Here is a 22,785-nt window from a genome sequence, read left to right on the forward strand (position 1 = left end):
ACATGAAGTAAGCGGTCCTTTTTCCTGTACAGTTCTCTCTCACCTAATTCTTCTTTTTTCATTTATACAGATAACCATTTAATTTCATGATGTATTAAGTACTAAAACCGCACATATTTCCAAAGATATAAAGTTGACCATGCAGAAGCTGTTCTAGTTTAAAAAGCCCAAGTCAGAGCCTCAGTCTACCTGTTAACATATAATAAACGTTCACATCAAGAAATAAACCCTTGCACTGCCATGAGAAGGAGACCTTGCAGCGCTCTGCTCCCTCCGAGTTGCCAGAAGAAACCTGCAACTATACTTTTATCTGCTGTAGGGTAACGCTGTCTCACTAGCCGTATCAAAACAGAAAAAAAAAAAAAAAAGAAACCAAACAGAGCTAAAAATACGGCTGAACTCAGATGACCCTCTGCACTCCAGTAAATCACAGATGAACTACGCTCCCCAAGCCTCACTTTTGCAGCAGCACTTAGAAAAGGTAACAGCTTTTGTTTACTACCTGGAAGCACACACAAGTTTCAGCAGAGGTAAAAACTAGCCAGGACGCCTGAATACAGTTCACCCAAAAGGTATCAAGAACACAGTGTTTGTGTATGTTACAAGGACAGATTATTAGTTTAAAAGTTAAGGAGCGGTATTGGTCAAACACAATATGTTTTCAAAACAGGCATGGCTATAAATAAAAATTAGACTGTATCATTTTAACCTCCCCACCTTTATAACATCAACTTGTCATATCTACCTAACGCTTCTCCGTTCCTCTATACCTCTTGCTCTGGGCGTCCAGTTGGGTCCCCGCGATGGGACACACTGCCACAACATCTCCGGCTCCTTTAGGGTCTCGCCCATTCCTTCCAAGGCTTTTTATTTTTAGGCTGGGCTCAGAGGTAAGCCCAAGCTTCAGCCCTCGCACGTGCAAGGCGTTTCACGACAACACTCACCAAAAGCAACGGCGTCCTCCCGTCTTAGCTACGGCGGCACAGCCGCTCTTGCAAACCACCAGCAAGCTCACCCTCAACGACATCGGAGAAGCACTCGAGTCCCTCCACGGTGCTTTTAATGATTACTTGAAAATAAAGTGCTTTGGAAAGCCCACCACACTCCTGATCGCAGACCCAGGCAAACTTCAGCCTTTCAACTGTCAAGGCACCCAAGCGTCACGTTCCCCAGTAAAAAAGGCCCTTTCCAGACAAACCAGCACCTTGCTGGAAAGATCAGTTGAGCACAGACTCCGTCCGTGCACGCTGGCCGGCGTTCCCACTGTAACACTTGGCACATCACTCAAAACTGAGCAAATTTCCCCTGAGCAACAGTTTTACTTACCACCACCCCGCTGACTTTGTCACGACAGCACCTTTGCACTTTTTTTCCTAAATAAAGCACACGCTGGAATTACAGAATGGCACAAGCTAGCCAAAAACACCCAGCGGAGAGTACGTCCCTCCGCAGCACTCTCTGAAATCTTCCGAGGTTTTTCACTTGACCCAAACAAATCTGTAACGTCAACAGTCTCATGATTTAAGCAACGTATTTGTTGTCATGGCAAGAATGATTCTTGCCGGAAGCTCAAGAAAACAATGGACCTAAACTGATTATAAAAGGGCTTGGTTTTCCCACCTCAAAAATGAAAGTGAGAGCAATAAAATGCTTATACACAGGGAACACATTTCTTGAAGAGCACAGACATCATCACACAGCTGAAACAGCCCTCAGCAAAAAAAAACCACCCCGCACTTCCACGTTAAAACCCAAGTCACTGCCACCGATAAATAGCAAAACACACTCCTGACCGTCCGCTGCACAGCACGCCACACCATTCCCGGATAACACAGCAAGGCAATATTTCACTAAGTATGTTTTTCACTTCATGGGCCCCCCAAAAAACTTCAGCGGGGGGGGAAGGGAAAAGCCAGTTTGCCAGGGGATGCTGTCCGACGCTGGAAACAAAACCTCATCCAGGCAGGCAGGCTGGCCACCCCACTTTCCTGCTGATCCCTGCAGTATTTACCTCCTGACTTGGGGCCTAGTCGCAGCGGAGAACCCAAGACCTTTAAAAAAAAAAACATTCGCAGCAACCGCCGGCCTCTCTTTGTAGCAGTGGCCGTTTTGGCGGTGGGGTTTTTCGAGTGGGAGCCTTCTCCCTCCCCATCACGCGTGGCCTCGCAGAGAAAGCTGCTCGGCACGACATTCCACCTGAGATTTATTTCCACCAGCCAAGTGAGAAAATAAATAAATAAAATAAAATATAAAATAAATAAATCACATGAAAATCAGCCCCGGCTGGAAAAACCTGGGTTTAAATTCGCCTGGAAAAACAACAAAACCAAAGCACTTACCTGGGCAGGACCGGAGGCAAAACTGAGGAGGGATTTATAATTAAAAGTTTACCCTTGGGGGTCACCGCTGCTCTGGGGGGGGGGGGGGGGGGAAGGGGGCTGGGGGACCCTCTGCCTTCCCCAGGGGAAGGGGGTGAACCCTCAAACCAGCCCATTAGCGGGTGGGTGGAAGTGAAGCACCCCCTTTCCCCACACCACCCCAGCAGGTGCAGCCCCCCCTTTGCACGGGGGGGGGGGGGGGGGGGGGGGCACACATACACACACACACACACACACAAACACACACGCAAAAAGGAGCGGGGAGCCTCCAACCGCCACCCCCCGCGGGGCGCCCCCTCCCCACACCCACCCCCCCGGGACTGAGGGGACCCCCGCGGCCCCTCACCGCCCCCCCCCGGGCCCCGCTCGCTGTGGGGAAGGGGGTGTCGCCCCCCCAACCCCCTCGGGGCAAAGGATACTGCTGGGGCGGCTGGGGCGGCAAGGCCCTGATGTTGGGGTGAGGCGCCGGCGCCGCCGCCGGGTGAGGGGGAGCCGGGGGGGGAGGCGGCCCCGCCGCCGCTGCCGCCGCCGCCGCCGCCCCGCTCCCGGGGCCGGTCCCCGCCGCCGCCGCCGCGCCGGGTTTCAAAGCCGCCTTCTGCGGTAAACTCATCGCCAAGCGGAGCCACCACCCCCGGCGGGGAGCGGGGCCGGGGCCGGGGGGAGCCGGGGAGCGGGCCGGGGGCCGGTGCGGCGGCCGGGGCAGCGCGGCGGGCCGGCACCGGCGCCGGTCTCCGTGACAACGCGCCTCCCGGAGGGCTCGGCGCGGGGAGGGGACGGGAGAGGGGCCGGCGGGGAGGGGAGGGGGGGAGGCGGCTCAGGCCGCGCTGCTCATGAGCCGCCGGCGGCGGGGGGTCTCGGTCCCCCTCCCCGGGGGCAGCGGAGCCCTTCGCGGTGGCGGCTCTCGGGCGATGCCGGCGGATTTTCCTCACTGAAGTAGCGGAGCATCAAACATGGCGCTGCGGCCGCCTCCAGCAGTCCGGCAGGACGGACGCTCGGGCGCCTTCGGGCCGCTCCGGAGCCGCTCGGCCCACCGGCGCTCGGCAACCTTCGGCTCTTTCCGGAGCCGCTCGCTAGAGAGCGGCGTTCGGGAAACCTCGGCTCCTTCCGGAGACCTTCGCGAGCGCACGCGTCCTCCTCCCCGTGCTCCCCCCCTCCCTCCGCGCTCAGCCCGGCACCTCCCGTGACCCCCGCGCTCGGGAAACTTCGGCTCTTTCCGGAGACCGAGGGCTTGAGGGAGTTCGGGAAGCTTCGGACAAGCTCGGAGGAGGAATTCCCGCCCAGGCGGGAGGCGCTCGGGGCTCTTCGGAGCCTCTCGGGAGCGGCGAGGCCGCAGCTTCGGGCGCTTTCGGCTTGGCCCGGAGAGACTTCGGCAACGATCGGCTGCGGGGGAGCGGCCCGGGGCTGCGAGGGGGTACCGGGCCCCCGCAGCACCCACCCCACTGCGGGCCCTAGGGCACAGGGGCTTTCCCCCTGCCCAAAAACTCACCCCAAGCCCCGTTGCCAGCCCTACGGCCCCCAGCCACATCCCAGGCTTCTGGGGCGGCTGGCAGGGGCAACGCCGCTGCCCCTGGTGAGGGCCGGCATCCCTGCGGGTGACATGGTGGCTGTGAGGGAGGCCCAGCAGCCCCTGAGGGAGCCCAGCTCTGGCAATATGGGGAAGGGCCCTCTGGGCCTGCCCTGGGGGCAGCAGGCATATTCTTCACACCCCTGCGCCGCTGCCTTTGCCCCCCCAAAGGTTGCCGCGCCGCCGCCATCTTCAGCGTTTCACAGCCAGGCTGCAGCACCCTCCTTGCGACCACTGCCGGGCTGAGCTTGGCAGGGGCGAAGGTGGTTTGTGCTGTCGATAAAAAGGACCTCGGAGCAGATTCAAGCAGCCGCGGGATTGTCCTGACTTGTCCTGCCCCGCCGCTGGCTCCCCAGGGCTCATTCCAGGCGGCTGGCACCTACCGACGTTCCTGCCGCGCCGCACGTCCCAGGGAAATGCTCCCAGCGCCTTCGCTGCGCCGGCAGGTACTGGGTATTGCCACCCCGTGTCACCCAGCCTGGGGTACGGGAGCTGCTTGAGGAAAGCTTTCCGTAGTTTATTTGCATCCCGTCTGCTGCAAATTCTGGGCAGCTGCAAGTTTAGGAGGAAGATAATACTTTAAAGCCATCACAAATAAACTCTTAAAAGTGAAAAGCTGCTTTTATTAAAGTAAACAGCTCTCTTGGTGGTATATTGAGGCACTTAGTGAGTAACTGGTGCCGCAACTGGAAGTTGACAGAAGAAAGATAGGGGTCTTGCCCACTAAAGAAAACCTACCCCATGAGTCACATCTATCCACATCTCCACACCAGCCCCATTTGTAAGCAGAAAAGTAATTTTGAGGTTTAAAATACAAATCTGACGGGGGAGAATCTGGCTTTGGTGTTGTTCACTACAGCAAAACTCAGCACAGCACTCAGTGGCCAAAAAAAGAGTAGAAGGGTCTTGAGTCCATTTTCCCTTTTGAGTTAGGCTCTGACTTACTAAACAATTCGGTTTGTGCAGGTCAGGTTTAGGACACGACGCCCACCCGTGCCGACACACGAGGACTATAGCCATACCCCGAGGCTCGCCATCCTCTGAGGTGTGATCTCAGAAGAAAAGCTCCTGCGAGCTGCCACGCCGCTTAAGCCGCCGCGGTGGCCTCCAGTAAAAGTAGCTCTGCGACTGGAATAGTTTCTTACTTACTAAGGTGCTATCTACAGGGTACAGCCACACCAAACAAGCACACTGCGTAGTGCCAGAAGTTATTAGTGGAGCCGGTGGCAGAGGGAAGATGACTGGCGTGCTATTTAGTTTCCCTTGCCGTGCTTTCCGTTCTGCGCCGGGGTAAGGGAAATGCCTGGGATGAGGTAAGCTCGCATCTACCTCAAACTGCTTGTGGGAAATGGGGTGAAACGGAAAACGATGAGAATTTTGGAGGGAGAAAGCCCAACCAAGCCTTGCCAGCCTGTAAAGAAGTCCTGAATGGGGACTGTTTCCATCGGCAGCCAGGAACAAATATTTAGAGGGGGCTCCGGGTATTTTTTTTCTGAGCCATCTTTCCTCTGCAGCCTACCGACTGCCGATTCCCCACCAGGAAAACAAAAGACTGAAGAGAGAAATGAGAATGACCTCAAAGAAAGGCCAAGTACTCCCCCGCTCCCCAAAAATGGGAGAACAAAGGAGGAACTTTTATCATGGTAGGGGTTTTGTCCAAGGACTGATAGATCTCCAGACATCCTGGAGAGCTGCTGCACTCACAGCACATCTCTCCTGTCTGCAGCCTGCTGGGAAGACGGATCCCCCTCCACAGCTCGTAAAGACTTTGCTGTAATAATTTTGAGGGTGCAAGTAAAGCTGTGTGGTCTGGGGGGAGTGTCGGGGCCCGGCACCGTTCCCTCCACCGCCTCCCAGGCGTGGCGATGCTCCTGGTACGCCCCTTCATGCGGAAGGAAATTCGTACCAAAAGCAGATTGACATCTATGGCTCCCTCTGTTCTACAGAAATAGCTGCCTGTAAACACAGCTGCGAAAGAGCCTCCTAGCTCCCGTATCTTTAGATATATTATTTCTTTTTGGCTGTTCAGAAGGGAAAAAAAACAGCATTTTCACCATATTGTTTGCTGAAGCTCCCAAAGTGTGCTAGCCGTGCGAAGGAGCCAGGCTCCTGGCTCTGCCTTAAAGCTCCTCCAGAGTCTATATCTCCCCCCGGCCATCTTTTTACCATTTCTTTTTTTTCCTCCTCTGAAGAGTCAAAAACAGACAGGTCTCTCTTCTATACTACCCCATGTAGGACAATTTGGCCAACGAAACCTGCAGATTTAGCGAGCCTGAGCAAGTGCCAGCTGGATTCACGCCCTTCCTACTGCCTCTGGTTCCTCTCCATTTCATTTTTCCTCCTATTTTTCCTGCTAGCTTTATTAGCACCTGGGAACCGATGTGTCACCGCGGGCAGCTTGAGTTTACAGTGCTCTTGTTTCAGAGCATCACCAACCCTTTTTCCAGTCCCACCAGTCTCTCACGTACCTGGTACAGCAGAGACGCTCACAACCACGCGACGAAGAGCGTAGGAGCACTAGAGCTGTTGGTGAACTTACTTAGGAAAATAAAAGATTGGGGTATCACTGGAAAAGAGCTATTTTCCTGCAGGAATTGTCTGAGGAAGCTTTTGGCCCATTCACTGCCCTAAAATCTGACCCCAGCACTGTTGTGCTGTGTTGGGGGTTAGATCCTGCTTGGAGAAGGAAAACTGGGAAGGAGGAGAAGAGTTCAGATGCTTGGGTTCAGCCTCTCGCACCTGGAAGGCTGGCTCGGCCCCACCAAACCTGTGAACAACCGCCATTTCCAGCTCATTTTGGAGGCTCCAGCATGCTCCATGTGCCCGCTTTCACCCAGCACGGCACGGCAGCGCCTCCCTCTTTGGGCTTCTCCTGCTTTTCCCCCCCACTGATCCCCTTTCAACACCCTCCAGGCAAAAAAAAAAAAAAACAAAAAACACCACCATAAAAAAGGAAAAAAAAAAAAAACCACCCAGCCCTGCTTGGAGCTTTCCCCGTTCCTTCTCCTGCCTGGGCTCAGCCCTCGGCAAACATCTCGACCCTCCGGGGCACGACTGAGCGCAAAATAAAGCAAATACCACCCAGGATCAGGCAAGCCCACGCCAGGCACTGGCACGCGAGCGGAATGAGTCACCTCCTGCCTGCTCTGCCTGCACCCGGCAGCTTCCCAGACAGGCAAACATCCACCGCCGGCTCCAAGCCCAGCACGGGGAGCCTTGACCGTGGCGTCCCCGTGCCACGATACAAGCTGATGCTCGCCCTTGAAATCCTTCCTGCGCTGGGGTTGTCCCCTCTGCGGTGGCCAAGACACCACCTGCCCGGTCCTTCACTGTGAGTAAGCCGCAGAGAGCCAAAATATTTCCCTTTCGGATGGTTAAACCATCTCTAACAGCATCTTAGCTCTCCATGCGACGGGCTTGTGCTCCCCTCCCTGCTTCTTGCAGCTGGGAAAACACCCTTTCACCCCAGCCCCTCTCTCCCCGCTTAATTCTTCTTTGCCTTACACCCACGCCGCTCCTCTCTTTTTCAAGGCATTTCACTGCATTTTAAACACGCGGGGCCAGATCCAGGCCAAAATACCACGCCGGTAGCCTCGCTAACTCCTGCCAGCCCAGGAGCTGAGAGTGCAGGCAGCGATTTTCTCGGCTTCACCGCCCTCTGCGGGTTTGCGCCACCATTTCCAGCCAGATCCTGGGGAAAACAACGGCCACGGCCGGTCGCCCAGCTTTGCAGGAAACAGAGGGCCTCGCACCGAGTCGTGCGAGCAGCAAGCAAGCAAGCAAGCAAGCGCTCTTATTATGTTTCGATTCAATCTGGGAGAGAAAACACAGTAAAAACAGTAAGAGGGAAATTGTACCGTCTTATTTATGTAACACTCACGTCCCCGGCTCAGTCCTGCCCATCCCAGCAGTGAAAATGCTCTGTATTTCCAAAACCTTGCTCCCGATGGGGCAAAACCGGGGAGCTGCAGCCCAAATCCAGCCCCCAGTAACGCGACGGGGCTAAATAGCGAACGAGCACCCAGCACTTTGCTTGGTTTATGGCCATCAGCCTTCCCAGGTGCTGGGGGGGGAGGCTCAGCAGGGAGCCTGGGGTCCAGGTCCTGCCTTGCATTTTTTTGGGCAAGCCTGACGAAGCCATGGAGCATCCGCTCGGGAGCGAACGTTGGCCTGCGTTACTGAGCTGGCAGCATCCAGCCGGCATCGCGGAGCTATAAATAAGGCCATTTGGAGAGCAACCTGTGCTGAGCCTGTCCCGCTGGATCCAAGTGCGGCCCGGCTGGCCAAAAACTCACCCGGGAGGAAGGAAAAGCATCCGGGAAAGACCTCCCTGCCGGGGAAATGCGTGGGGCCGTGCCATAGAGGTGGAAAGCAAACAACCACCCGCAGCGAGAGTGAGGTTTTTGGGCACAAAAGCCTGGCTTTAGCCTCTGAGAGAGGCGGTAGATGCCAAGCGCAGGCTGGGAAAAGCCTCCTCGGCTCAGTTTTGTCAGCATGGGATGGTCTCATCGGTATGGACAGGGAGAAAAATGCAGATAAAGGGATGCAAGACACTCCTGCTATCAGAAAAAAAAGAAGTCATGAGCAGCTCCAGACCCAGTAAAAAGTATTTATTATTTCAATTACGATAAGCCCCACGTGTAGGGTGAAAAAATAGTTACAAAAAAATGTCCCCCCCTCCCTCCTTTTACATATAAATATTAAAAATCCCTCTACGTCTTTGCTTTGTCTAGAGCAAGAAGGTGCCCCACGAGACAACACGCAGCACCTGAGCTACCGTCAGTGGTTTCCTCTCAAAACCGTAAAAGGAATATTAAAAAAAAAAAACAAACAACAACAAAAAAACAACCTTAAGAAAGCCCCTCACCCCCATCCCAGCCCGATCGCACACCGGTGCCAAACCAGCCGCGGAGGGATGGAGGTTTGGGGCCGCGTGGTGATTTCGGGGCTTGCAGTTTCCCAGGCGTAGAGGCTGGGCATGGCGGCGAGCGAAGCAGCGGCAGGAACCACCCGTGCTTGTCCGGGGAAGCTTTTGGGCCGGGAAATTGCAGCTGACCTCGCTTCAGAGGGGACAGGAGGGAGAACCGGGTGCTTCATCCACGCCGTCACCACCTTGGTTACTATCTTTGGCACGTCAACTTTTCCCTTTGCACTCTGAAATTAAAGCTAATCCCAGGAGCCACAGCATCCCGGCAGAGCCTTTCTGCAACCCGCAGCATCCTCCAGCCCTGTCCCCAGGCCTGCTGTCCCCAGTTTCCCCATCTGTATCCACTGAGGATGCTCCCTCCCGGAGAAACCCGGGATCCGGGGCTGGCTAGTTGCATCCGCAGCCCGGGCAGCCCCATCTGGCTTCCCTAGCCGAGGGACTGTCACCACAGGGTGCTGCACCTACAGCTGCACTGAGTTAAAAAAAAATTAATAAATATACTAATCTTTTACTAAAAAAAGGCTTTAAAATGCATTTTCCCTGAAATTTTCCAGTGTAGTCCACAACGCGTGAAAAAAATATAGATATTCCCCCCCCCAAAAATATATCTTAAAATATTTTCCATCCTCATGTGCGCATCTTTGGAGAGAGGAAGGTACGTCGGGTGTATTTAGACACGCAGCCAAACCTGCCGGTGTCGTGGCGTTCCCTTGATCGCCTCCGAAAAAAAGAGGCATTTTGCCGGGGCGGTGGGGCAGGCTGGAGCGCTGCGTGTGTAAATACGGGGTAGTGCCCATGGACGCACGTGCCTTGACACGTGACCCGGTCGTGGTGGAAAAGAAAAGACCTCCAAATCGAAGTCATTTCACAAACGAGCGAGGGGATGAGGAGTTTTCACAGTGGATCGAACCTCGGACGATACCGGGGACGCGGGGCGCCGCTCCGGCTGAGAGCTGGGCAGTTCGTTGCATGGAGAAGTGGTTTGAGCCTCTCAAAAAGGACCGGGGAAATTCAGCCGTCGGCAGAGGATGAAGCAACCGGCAGCTTGGTTCCCTCGGGTGCTTGCCCATCACCAGACTTCGCACTTCTTGGGGGGATTCATGGGGGAGCCGAGGGGGCAGCCGAAATGCTCCGCAAACTCCCAGGAGTTGGAGACAGTGCCGATGACACGGAAACGTGAGGGGCTGTGGGGGTCGGTGATGAGCCCCTCGTGCGAGCTCTCCGGCGTGCGAACCGAACACCACACCTACAAGCGGAGGGCAAGAGGCACGAGTGCCGGCGTCTGCAACCATAGGGCCCCGCTCCGTGCCGAATCGGACCTCCCCGCTTGCGTGACGGGCACCAACACAGCTCAAGCTCCAGCTTTGTCTCGTTTTTTCACCAGCACCACCCCGATCTGGTTCTCCATCCACCACGCAGCATCTCTGGAGACCTCAGTTTTGCCGTCACACCCTCCCAACACCACCTGGGCGTGCCTCCACCTCCCAAAAACCTGTGCGTCCACCCTCCCTGCCCACCACCAAGCGACCTACCTGCGCGAAGCCAACGAAGAAGAGCTGGTGGTTGGTGAGGCCGAGGGTTGGGAGGGTTTCCTCATCCCCATTCTTTTTCAGCCAGTTTTGATACGCCTGGAGGCCAGGGAGCACAGCGGGCTCAGAGGACAACACCGATCCCACCGCATTGTGCCACCCACTGCATCTCCCCAGCCCCGTGGCCCTACCCGGTAGGCGGCCTTGAGGCCCCCGTTGTCGGCGATGTTCTCCCCGAGGGTGTGCTTGCCGTTGACAGCCTCGCCGTTGACGGTGTAGTTGCCATACTGCTCCACCATGCACGCTGTCTGCCGCTTGAAGGCCTCCACCGAGGAGTTCTTCCACCAGGGACGCAGGTTGCCATCCTTGTCGTATTCCCAGCCTGCCGAAAACAGAGCAGGTCCTTCCTCACCCTGCCAACCACCCCTCCAGCAGCGCACCCGCCTGGCCCTGGCCATACCTTGGTCATCAAAGGCATGCGTCAACTCGTGGCCCACCACCACGCCGATCCCACCAAAATTCAGCGACCTGCAGGAGGGCGACGCTGAGATTTAGAGAGCAGCCACCGCTCCTTGCGGCCGTGAAATTTAGCCTGAAATTTTGGGACGGGAGGAAATTTGGGAATCCTGCCCTCCCCGTTTTCCCTAGGCTCTTACTTGGGAGATGCACGGGTGTAAAAAGGGGCCTGGAGGATGCCGGCGGGGAAGACTATCTCGTTCTTGGTGGGAGAGTAGTACGCGTTGACTGTCGGAGGCGTCATGCTCCACCTGCAGGGACACGGACACGGCCAACGTGGCAGCACAAACCCGTTGCCGATGTTTGCTCCAACACCATCCGGTTATCATGGCGCAAAGCTGTCAGCCCAAATTTAACTCCCCAAAACCAGCGTGGTCTGGTGGACACCAAATCCCAGTGCTCCAGATATTGTGATATTCCCCGCTGAGCACAATGGGGAAGCGGAGCAGAGGACTTACTGGTCCCGGTTCGGTGGTTTCCGGAGCTGGTCAGCAGTGACCCTGGCCGAGAAGTTGTAAAACTGCATGACGTTCTCGAAGTAGAGGTCGGACACGGCCTCATACTGCAAAAAGAGCAAGGCATGAGTCATGCACGGTGATCGCCTGGCCCCGCTCCTCCCTCCACGGTCATGTTTGAGCCTCCGGAGCCAGCTGAATTACAGCCGCTCTTGTTTCTTCTCCTCTCCAACATCTGGAGTCTCGGGAGGGTGATGAATCACCAGTATGGAAACCAGCTCCTCCTCTTCCCGGGCAGGGATCCTGAGAGCCCTAACCACCCCAGAACTGGCCCGCAGCTCTCTGGAAATTCCCCGGAGAAGGGCCAAGGACATCAGTGAGACCCTTTCTGGAGGAAACCTGGGGTTCAAGGCTGCCCTGAGGCCATGGTGATGGGCACATGTCCTGCACATGCTAGTGGAGGGGCGAATAGGAGACCCAGGGGACATATCTGACCAACTCACGTCGTTAAAGACTTTATCCAGCTCCTTGGGGTCCATGATGAACTTGGGGTAGCCGATCATGTTGTAGATGGCATCTGCCTGGGGGATGACAAGGACCAAAGTGCTTTTGGTGCCGGGGATGGAAGGACAGGCTCACCCGGCTCCACCACCCTCCACCATCACCCTCTCCTCCCCAGCGCTGCTGCCAGCGCCTCACCTTCTCTTTGGCCGATCTCCTCGTCTCTTCGTCCATCCACTGCAGGGTCTCCAGGCTTTCCTCGAAGGCTGTTTTAATCTCTGTGATCATTTCCTCTGCCTAGGCAAAACAAGGTGGCACAACATCGGTCCGGAGAGCCGGCTTCCCACCCCGGAGAGTTCAAGAATCCTTCGCACCGGTGGGGAGGAAGAGGCCGAGATGGCATTTCAGACCCGTGAAAAAACCCAGTGAACAGGGATGCACGGTGGACAAAAGCTGAGCAGAGAAACATTGGCTGCCCCAACCGCCCACCATCGTGGTGGCTGGCACGCTTGGGGACGTACCACCTGCTTGCTGTCCTCGGCGAAGGTGGCCTTGACAAACATGGCCCCCAGGGCGAAGCCCAGGTTGTTGTCCGTGTCGCTGATGCAAAACTTCCAGCGCGGGAGGCAGGTCTGCACGGGACAAGAGATGGTCGTCGGTGGTGGCACGGCCAAAGCCCCCCACCTTCCCACACCCTTGCCCCACCGGGAGATGAGGTCCACATCCATCCCCCTGTGCCAGAGCTGCCACCACCCCAAAACCTGCCCCACATCTCTATTTTTTGGATGCAACGGGATGAGGACTTTGCTTAAAAAGCTGTCACCATTTTAATGGTGATTTGGGGGTGTCACGGGCTCCACCCTCACCTTCTTTGTCCCATACATCACTTCCATGAATTTTTCCTCGGCATCCTGGAAGCGCTGGTCGAGGAAGGGGCTGGTTTTCCGCACCAGGTTCCAGATCATGTAGTTGTTGAGGAGACTGTGGCAAGAGACGGTGAGCGGGCAGCGGGACACGCCTGCCCACCCCGGGCACCCCTCCCTGCGGGCTGGGGACTCTCACCATTTATCGGTGGCCAGGATGAGGTCGGAGACCTGCTCCAGGTACTCTTTGGCATAGACCACGACGGGCTCCGACTCGTTGAGCTCCACGGGGTAGAAGACCGTGGAGAGGAAGGGCATCCAGTCCACCGCCGGTGCCAGCTCCTGGAAAAGCCATGCCGCTGCTATGGACCCGAAAACCATCGGAGCCAGGTAGCAGCCGCTTCCCGAGCTGGAATCGGCTGCATCAGCCCCCGTTTGAGGGATTCAGCTGATTTTGCAGAGACCAGTTCCCATAACAGCAGCATCCTTGAAAGGTCAGAGTGGAGTAAACAATTTCCTCCCGCAAAGGAAAAGAAAGTGGGGCGGGTGTCAAAAATGTTGACACAACGCATTAGGGCCCCTGTGGGGACACGGGGAGGTGACCAGGCTGACATCCGCAGCTGGACCGCAGGCAGCAGCGCCGGGAGGGCGTTAGTGCCGCGGCGGGACGGGCGCCGGCCCCAGGGGTGGTCCGGAGGCTGGGAAGAGTGGGTCAGGGTGGTATTTCCCCAAGGAGGACACAGGCCAAGCTATTGCACAAGAGCTTCCCAGGCAGCGTTGGCTGGCGTCAGGCTTCCTCGGAGGAGCTGCGTCACCTCCACCCATCCGCCCCGCTTCCCAAACCACGGCGGAGCGGGAGGCTCGCCAACTCCATCCCTACCTTTAGATCTCCAGCCGTCATTTTATGGTAGATGACCTCCTCGTCCCGGTGCTTCTCCTGCGGGATGGTGATGTTGGCCAACGCCGTCTCGAAGTCCAAGATCTGCTGCATCTGCTGCCGCGTCGACTCCTCGTCGGTGCCTCCCAGGAACATCCCCAGCTGCACCATGTAGTTCAGGTACCCGGCGAGCACCTATGTGGTGGGACAGGGGGGAAAAAAAAAATCAGCATGGTGGGTGCTACCCACCCACAGCACCTCCCCGGCAAAGCCAGATCTCCCCCAACAACCTTACCTTCTCATTCTCCGTCTTGTTCAGGTAATAATCCCGCGACGGCAGGCCTAACCCTGACTGATCCACCTGGATGACGTTGCTGTTGGAGTTTTTGGAGTCGGCGCTGACGTAGACGGAGAAGAAGGGCGAGGTGCGGTAATGCGCTGTCACCTCCCGCAACGTCACGTTGAAGTTGTCCCCTGCCCAGGGACCCGTGATGTTCCAGCCACCCAGCTGGGGAGAGACAGCGGCCGGCTTTTGGATAAGGAACGACCACCTGGAGTTGCTTAAATATCCCTCCAATACCCATCCTGAGGGGAAACATCTTGCAATGGAGCTAAAAAGCCCAGGAGAGGCAAGACCTGCCTATAAATCCTATAAATCCCTGCCTCTCGCCTGCCCTGGGGGATGCTCTGCTCCGGGAAGCACTGGGAATGGGGTCTGGAGGGTGTTGGGACTGCCCATAAATGATCTTTTTCCTCCCATTTTGCAGCCGCCCAGGGAAGGCGGCTTTTCCGCAAGGAAGGGGACGAACCTTTTGGATGAGCTCCACGAGCGGGGCGGCGCGCAGCTCCTCGATCTTGCTCTCGTTCATGCAGGCTTGGTAATAACGCTGTGCCTTGCGCTCCGCCTCGCTCGACACGTTGGCCGTGGTGTTTTCTGCGGGAGGTACCCAAGGGGGGGCTCACAGGGGGTCCCCAGGGACAGGCATCCAGCCCCCCCCCCCGCAAGGGCTGCTGATGCACACCAGAGACCCCAGCCTTCCACCGGAGAAATATTCAGCTCCGTTTTGGGCAAAGCCAGGCTCCGAAAAGGCGCCAAGGATTGCCCCACCGGTCCCCTCCGTGCCTCCGAGAGCATTCCACGCCCCCAGCTCTTCCTGGCCTCCTACCCCCATCTCCTCTCCCACCCGCAGCCACTGCTCCGGCTCTTTGGAGCAGAAAGATAAAGAAAGAAAAAACAAAAAGCATTTTTCCAGCAGCTCTGATGTTCCCAGCGTCATCCAGCCCCCTGCGCTGCCCTTGCCCCCGTGCTGGTGCTCCCCAGCCCTATATTATTTATTCCTGCAAGAAGGAACAATAAACCCATTTTTCTCCTCCGCCTCCAAAACCATCCTTTTATTTTTTTTCCCCCCTCTAAAATTCTGCCTCCCCAGAGGGTTTTTTTTTTTTATTATTATTTTTTTATTTTCCTCATGACACAGCTTGCACCTTTGGCTTCCCAGCTGTGTGGTTTTATTAACTAAAGGTCCCTCAGCTCCAAGGAATTCAAGGAAATGCCGAGCACGACCGCTTGGCTGGAGGCCCGGTCCCTTCTCCCGGTAAAACCAGTGCCAGATTTCTGCGGGAATCGCTGGGGACGAAGCCGTTCCCGTGCTACCCCCCTTCTCCCGAAAGACACTCTTCCCAAACCTTCTCTTTTCAGATAATCAGCCCCAACGCAGTGGAAAGTGCTGATAAGGAGCCAGTTGTTTGCTCAAAGCTTGAACAAACCGTCCCTGCCGGTTGCTCGGATAAGCCGCCCTGCTTTGGTGTTCGCACGCAGAGGCTGAGCCCAGGATCCTCCCTCCGCTGGGGGAGTTTTGGCCACCCCAAAAATGGCCGGATTGGCAGGCAGCCCCCCCAAAAAGGCTGCTCACAAAGGCTGGAAGCTATAGCAGGAGGAAAATCCCACATCACCCGTATTCTTGGGGTGACATTGGGGTGCTACGGCCTCTGGATGCAGTCCGGGGCGCAAATCCCGACTTTCAGAGCTCCTGGGAACACCGCCATGGGGTTTGCGGAGCCGAGGCCAGGACCCTTCCCCTACTCGGCACCCAAGAGCCGTAAAACCGTGGTCAAAAATCCCAGGGGCATCCAGGAGAGCAAACACAACCAGGATCTGCTTCCCAATGTCCTCGCAACGCGTGCGTCACGGATCGGTTTGACGCTGGGGTTTAAATCCAACCTTACATCGCCACGGGCATGTTTTCGGCGTCCCCCGAACCTAAAACGGGGCTCCTCGGCACTACGGGGGTCCCAGCGCTCCCGCCTACTCACCCAGCAGATGCTTCATGATGGCCTGGTTGTGCTCCCAGAGGTTGTTGAAGGTGCCCCAGCGCGAGTGGCCATCGGGGAGGGGGTTGGCCTTGATCCAGCCCCCGCAGGCGTAGCCGAAAAAGTCTTCGCAGGGATTCACCGCCCGGTCCAATGAGCTGAGGATGGAGCTGGTGACGGAGATGCAGGCTTCCGACAGGCACACGGCAGGCGGCCCTGAGGGTGGGAATGACGGGTTCGGCTCCTCCACCGCGGCGCGATGAGCCGCACCGGGACCATCCTGCCCCGCGACGAAGGATGTGGGCAAATATCTCATCTGGTGCCCGAGCATCCCGCCCCGTACCTTAACTTCCCACTCCAGGGCAAGCGATATGGACCAGCGTCCCGTCCCGTGCCCGAGCATCCCACCCTGGGGTGAAGGATGCGGGCGACCATCCCATCCTGTGCCCAAGCATCTCTACCGTGGGGCAAGGGATGCGGGTGACCATCCTGTCTTGTGCCTGAGCATCCCACCCCACACCTGAACATCCTGCCTGGTACCTAAGAATCCCACCCTGGGGCGAGGGATGCGGGTGAGCATCCCATCCTGCACCCGAGCATCCCGTCCCAGGGAACTCCCCCCCCAGCAACCCGCTCCGGTCAAGGGGGTAAGATCCCTGCGCAGTGCGAGGACTTACGGGCTCTGTACTGGAAGATGAGGCCCAGCAGACATGCCACCAGCATGGCCACCAGCACCCCCACCAGCACCATGAGCGGCTTCTCGGCACGCGTCCGCTCAGCCCAGCACCCCGGGCTGTTCCTCGAACCGCGGAAGTTCACCTGCGGGAAAAGCAGCACCGTTTCCCCACCGGTGGAAAAATCCAGAAACGCATCCCCCATTTTGCTTCTTACAGCCCCCGGCATGAATTCGGCCCTCGGCGAGGGATCCGGCACGGTTCGGGCTGGGAAAGGCAGCAGCTGCCTTCCAGAAACTGGCCAGGAAGGGCGGCACAATGGCAGGAAAGGGAGCAGGGCGAGCGTTTCGGCAGGCTCACCTGCTACCCCCGTGCCACCCCGAACCCCTCCTCGAACACAGCTGTAACCCCCCGGGTGTCCCAGTCCCCACCACCGACGCTGGGACAGGGTGGGGGCCGTGGTGGCGGCGGCGGCGGGAAGTGCCGTAACAGGATACTCCCGCTCGGCCGAAAAACATCCCCAGGAAACATCCCGATGCGACGGCGAGCGGAGGTGGCCCCGCCGGGGAAAGTAAAAACACAGCGGAGCTCTGATTTTTGGGGCAGAAAACACCATTTTAGGCAGAGACCGATGGGGCTGGGAGCGGGGCCAGCACCAAGAGCATCGCTCCGGCCCCAAATCTTTCCTGGCGAGGCCGGACGCTGGCAGCAGTGGGGTTTTCTTTTTTTCCCTCGTCACCCTCGGCCCTTTTTAAACCGCTTTCCCGCTGCTCGGGGAGGAATTAACCTAATCCCCTTTTGTGTGGGGACAAAGCTCCCACCGCCACCATAATTACTCGCCCCGGCCACGCCGGGAAGAGATTTGGCGGGCAGAAAAACTGGGTGCTGGGATGTTGCAAACAGCCGAGCCCCGCAGGCTTCCCTCGTCGCTGGCTCCGGATACTGGGAGGCGAGCAAAGGGCAGCGGCGGCAGGAGCCAACACGGCTCTGCCTGCGCCAGACTTTGCCCCACGGAAAGGCTGGTCCCAGGCAGAAAACCCTTCTGCAACCCCCTTTGCTCCTTGCCAGGACCTAAAATCCTCTTTTTTTTCCCCTAAAACACACACGAAGCCCTACCTGGAAGCCGTTGGGGTAGCCATCGCCTTCGCTGATGGAGTCCAGGGGGTCTTCGTCGTCCAGCGTCGCCCGCTTGTAGGTCGACATCTGCACGGGGAGATCGGCAAACGGAGGTGCTCAGTGGCTCGGGGTCGAGGAAGAGGAGGAGGAAGGAGGGCGAGGAAGGAATATGCACCCTCTAAAGCCACCTCCTCCTCTGGGGAGCTAAATCCCGAATGGCTCCGGGGTAGTAAAGCGCTAAACAAACGGCGGAGGAAGGTTATGGAAAGCAACGAGGGCCAGAGCCAAAAGCTGAGCGAAGCCCGAACCCGCCTCGCTTTCCCCCGGGGCCGGGTTGTGCAACCTCCCCTTCAGCCTGGAATAAAGCCGGTTCCTCCTCCACCGGCTCCCGGCCCCGCAACGGGGTGAGGGACCCCCCCTGCCCCGTGCCAGGGACCCCCGGTGTGCCGGGGACCTGAGAAAGGCTGGGAGCAGAGAAAATGGCTTTTCACCCCGAAACTACCGGCTCGCTCGCGCTCCACGCCCCGTCTGTGAACCGTGCACACCCCGAAACACCCCGTGGAGTCACTCTGAGCACCCAAAGGTGACGGCACCTTCAATTTAGGCTGCCAACGGGCTCTCTCCCGGCTCCTTGTCCCCCAAGCGTTATCTTGTGCCGGTGCCCGGCTCTTATCTCGTGCCCCAGCAGAAAAACAAGGAGAAACCTCACAGGTTGGCAGCCTGCCCTTATCGTGCCGCCGCCGCCGTTTCCTTCCCCCCTGGCACGGCCCTGCCACCCAGCCAGATGCTTTTCCCAGCGGGAGACAAACCGTCTGCCCGCCGCCGAGGAGGTGAGCACCCCAAAATCCACCCTGAACCCCCGCCACCGATGGGCCGAGCGGCACCGGTCACATCCCTTCGCCCCCGATGCAGCGCAGGGTGGGGGTTTACACCCATCTCGATGTCCCCGTCCCGCTGCCGTCGTCCCCAAAGGGACATGGAGTTAATCCGAACGCGGCACGGCCGTGCCTCAGTTTCCCCTGGCAGGAAGGCGCATGCAACGAAAGCGCCAGTTCTCAGCCCCGTTTCCGATAGCAGCCTTCCCAAACCTCCCCTTGCACGATTAATAACAAATCCCATCCTCTCCCCAGATCCTGAATCGCAACCTGCATTTAATTAGCCACAAAGCCTGGGTTTAATTAGCCACAAAACCCACCTCGGGAGGAAAAAGGGTTAAAAGAAAAAGGCAGTTTCCCTCCTCGGTTGTGCAAAAAGCTCCTTTTCCAGCCCCAAAACCTCCCCTGGGTGCCCGCCTGGAGCCTGCAAACCTCGAGGCGAAAAAGCTTTAACTGCAAGATTTTATCGCTGGTGAAATCTGGGGTTATATTATATTTTTTTTTTCCATCCCCTTTCACTTTTCCCCCCCCACTATTTTTGCACTTTACACATGGCTCCGGGCATAAATCCCCGCTCAGACGGGGCGAAGCGGGGTGTCCGCAAAGCCCCCGTGATTCCAAAGTACCGAATTCCTGGAGTCCCAGCTTTCAGCCAAGGCTTTCACTCTGTTTCCTGAGGAAATGAGGGGGTTTTTTTTTTTCAGCAATCCCCCACCCCGCCTGCCTGTCCCAGTCTGAAAACAGCAGGAAAAAGGGAAAAAAAGGCAAGAAAAGAAAAAAAAACTCCACTTTTTTTTCATTTCACTGAGGATGTGCTGGCTCAAGCCCGTATTAGCCATCAGAGAATCCAAGCTGAGCTTGAACCCCCCAAAAAACCCCCCGGGGGGGGGGCACCAGGATCAACCCCCAACATCCTTAATTTGGGGGAAATTGGGTCTGGGAGGTATTTTTAGCACCCGTACCCCCGCCTTTCTCCCACATAAGGAATATCAGGGCAAAACAGCGCCCATGGGTGCTCCCCACCCCTTGCTGCTCCCCAGCTTACGAAGCGGGAACATCCCTTTTTTGGGTCGAAACGGGGTAGTTTTTGTTTCTCTTCCCCCCCCCCCTCCCCTCCCCCGCTCTGTTTTTCGCTTAAATCAGAATAAAAACGCATTCCCCCAGCTCCAACAGGGTGGGGGGCACCCAAGGGTGTGTGGGGAGGGGGCACCCACACTTTAATCCCCCAACCAAGGGATTTTCACTCTCTTTATAACTTATAAAACTCATAGTAGGGCCTTAAAATCGCCTGGTTTTCCCCCAAATCGCTCCTTTGCCTTATAAACAATAAACTCCACGTGCTTCGAGCCCGCACGCCCCAAGGAAGGTCCCGGGGGGGGCCACCCAGCACCCCGCTCACCCACCACCCTCACGGGGAGCCCCTCACCCCGGTATCGGGGCATCCCGACCCACCACCGGCTGCTTTCAATTCCCGCCCGGGCGCCATTTCGGAGCAACCACCGCCGCTATCGTGGGTGATGGCGTTTTTCTCGCCTCCCCCGGGCCCTCCAGCCCCCCAATTTCATCCCAAACCCCCCCCAAATCACCCCCGCACCCCTAAACCTCCACCTGACCCAGCAGCACCCACCCCGGGCCCCCCCCAGCACCTATGGGTTCCCCCTGTACCTCCACAGCCTGAAGTCAGCACCCACTGAGGCTCAGCCTTTTAATTAGGATGCCCAGGGGGTAATTAGCAACCCTTGGTGTTAATTAGGGGCCCTGGAGTTAATTAGGGGTGCTGGGAAGGGGGTTTGGGTGGGCACCCAGTTTTGCAGGCAGCCCTGGCTGCAGATAAATAAGAAAAAGCTTAAAAAGAAGCAAAAAAAGGGTTAAAGTTTGCAAAAAAAAATATAAGGGGGGGGGGGAACATCCCAGTTTGGGGTTGTTTGCAAACAGCCCCCCCCAAAAGTGGGTGCTGCTGGGTGGGGGGGCACCCCTGCGCCCCTCTCCTTGCAGAAGGAAACCCGGTGCAAATCCCTGCGGTTTTGGGTAAAGGGCTGGGTGCTGGGGGGGGGGGGGGGGATTTGAGGGGGGCACCCACTTTGGGGTCCCCACCCTGGGGACCCGCTGGCCACAAAGCAAACCCGGCTGGGGGAGTCGATGGCGGGGGGGCACCCAGGGGTGCAATGGGGGTCCTATGGGGGGTGCCTGGGCAGCCCTTTGGGGGTACATGGGGGTCCCTTGGGGTGCAATGGGGGATCCCCATGGGGATCCACGGGGGTGCAAGGGGGATCCCACGGGGGTGCAAGGGGGGATCCCATGGGGGTGCATGGGGGGTCCCTTGGGGTGCAATGGGGGAATCCCTTGGGGGTGCATGGGGGTCCCACGGGGGTGCTAACGGGGGATCCCACGGGAGACGCATCGCCCCGCGCCCCGGTTCGGCCAAGTGACCCAGACCCGATCACCTCCGGATTTGGGGTGTCGGATGGATCCCCCACTCACCATGGCTGCCACCCCGCTCCCGCCAGCCTCGGCCCCCGTTGGGGCGAGCGCCCGCCTGAGCCCTGGCGCAGCTCGTTACGCCGCCGCGGCCTACGGAGGGTGACGAAGGGTGACGAGCAAAGGATGTACCTGGGATGGGAAAACCAATGGGGCCGACGGGAGGGACGGGCTTCCTCGCTCGCCTCCTTTAACTCTTTCGGGGGGCCCCAAACCCCATTTTGGGGGTCCCCATGTCCCCCCCAGCTGCTGAAAGCATCCCCCCGATAAATCACGGCGGCTCGCTCGCCGGCAAAGGGATGCGGCGTTTCTCCTGGGAGCGTGCGAGCGTGCAATCCTGCGAGCGTGCGGTTGTGCAAGCGGGCAAGCGGGCCGTTTGCGAGCACGCAAGCAGACAACGTTGCAAGCGCCCAGTTCTGCGAGCATGCGGTTGTGCACACGTGCAAGCACGCGGTCGTGCAAGCACACAGTTGTGCAAACATACAAACGTGCAACTGTGCCAGCGCGCACTTGTGCAAGCAAGCGGTTTTGCAAACAGCCAAGCACGCGGTTGTGCAAGGGGGCACACGTGCAATTTTGCAAGCATGCGCACGGGCAACTCTGCAAGTGTGCAAGCGCACAATCGGGTGCAAGCTTGCAAGCCTGCAATTGTGCAAGCATCCAAGCACATGATCGTGCAAGCGTGCACGCACCCAATTGTGCAAGCCTGCAATTTTGCAAGCATGCAATTGTGCGAGCTTATAAGCGTGCAAGCATGCAAGTGTGCAAGCGTGCTCCTCGGGCCGCAACCTTGCCCCCCCCCGTGTGTTTAAGAGCCCCCCGAAGGGATTGGGGGTTCGAGCCCCGCCGGATTTGTGCACGTGGCCTTGCAGCGAGGAGTTCCCCAGATTGCGGCTTTCCGTGTGCCGGGATAACGAGCTTTTTAATTAGCTTTTCCTCACTGGGAGGCACCCACAGCTGCGCTGCCTGTGGGGTGACAGGGATGGGGGTGACAGGGTGCCACCACCCCAGCCCCCTGTGCCACGCCGGCGGGTTGAGCACTGACGCACTCATCGCACGCATGGGGCTGCAAACCGCTTTGCTGGGCTGGGAAAGCGCTGGGGGGTGGGGGGGGGTGGGGATGCAAAGGGCCGGGGGGGGGAGGTGCTGGAGGGATTTGGGGGTGCCGGAGGGATTTGGGGGTCTGCAGGAGCCATGCCCATCCCCAGGGCGTCAGAGTGGCGTTGGGGCACCCTTGGTGACACCCCGAAGCTTTCGGGGAGCGGATTTTTGGGCTGAGACCGCCACCTTCTGGGAAGCCACCCACGGCTCCACGGGCCACGGAGCCCCACGGTCCCCCACGGTCCCCCACGATGGGGAAACTGAGGCAGGGGAGGGCGTCACCCTCCTGCCCTTGCGACGAAGCCCTGTTTATTGTAGGACCTACAGTAAAGCCGTTTCAGGCAGGGAGCGCTCGTGGGCCGCAGCAGGAGCCCGCGTGGGGAAACTGAGGCAGGGGCACCCCCTCTTCTCCGTCACCCCCACCCCAAACCCACGCTCGTGTCACTGGCACCTTTTGGGTGAAAACGATGCAAAATCCGGCAAAACACACATCTACCCCCCTCCCAGGGCTGCACCCCACTTTCCCCTCCTTGCGTGGCGGGGGGGGGGAGAATGCTCAGCACCCGCAGCCAAGCTTGGGTGCACCCCAGTCCTCCCAGTCCTCCCAGTAAAACCCGGCAG

The 22,785-nt window shown here is 58.0% G+C and overlaps 2 protein-coding genes across 2 annotated transcripts in view; both read right to left on the reverse strand.

Annotated features, from left to right (window-relative positions):
- EIF4G3 (eukaryotic translation initiation factor 4 gamma 3) overlaps nucleotides 1-2,905 on the reverse strand; it is a 148,513-nt gene extending 145,608 nt beyond the window's left edge. The window contains exon 1 of the mRNA XM_050909471.1: nucleotides 2,798-2,905. The gene's annotated coding sequence lies outside the window, so the exon portion shown is untranslated. The remainder of the gene's footprint in view (nucleotides 1-2,797) is intronic.
- A 5,638-nt stretch (nucleotides 2,906-8,543) lies between these two features.
- On the reverse strand, nucleotides 8,544-21,118 carry ECE1 (endothelin converting enzyme 1). The gene is made up of 18 exons (XM_050909498.1): nucleotides 21,067-21,118; nucleotides 17,711-17,797; nucleotides 16,598-16,739; nucleotides 15,924-16,136; nucleotides 14,420-14,544; nucleotides 13,906-14,118; nucleotides 13,614-13,805; nucleotides 12,933-13,075; nucleotides 12,737-12,851; nucleotides 12,392-12,502; nucleotides 12,069-12,167; nucleotides 11,873-11,950; nucleotides 11,373-11,476; nucleotides 11,055-11,165; nucleotides 10,859-10,926; nucleotides 10,590-10,780; nucleotides 10,402-10,497; nucleotides 8,544-10,115 (listed from the first exon to the last, which is right to left on the reverse strand). Exons 1-18 carry the CDS (start codon nucleotides 21,067-21,069, stop codon nucleotides 9,939-9,941), a joined length of 2,268 nt encoding a protein of 755 aa, XP_050765455.1. The 5' UTR covers nucleotides 21,070-21,118; the 3' UTR covers nucleotides 8,544-9,938.
- Between the last annotated feature and the right edge of the window lie 1,667 nt (nucleotides 21,119-22,785).

The sequence above is a fragment of the Gymnogyps californianus genome, chromosome 21 (assembly GCF_018139145.2).
Source record: "Gymnogyps californianus isolate 813 chromosome 21, ASM1813914v2, whole genome shotgun sequence".
Lineage (NCBI taxonomy): Eukaryota > Metazoa > Chordata > Aves > Accipitriformes > Cathartidae > Gymnogyps > Gymnogyps californianus.

Coding starts and splice junctions, on each gene's coding strand:
- ECE1 (XM_050909498.1), bottom strand. Junction 16,137..16,597: donor CATCTTCCAGTACAGAGCCC/GTAAGTCCTCGC, acceptor TCCCACCCTCAG/GGCCGCCTGCCGTGTGCCTG. Junction 10,781..10,858: donor GCATGCCTTTGATGACCAAG/GTATGGCCAGGG, acceptor TGTTTTCGGCAG/GCTGGGAATACGACAAGGAT.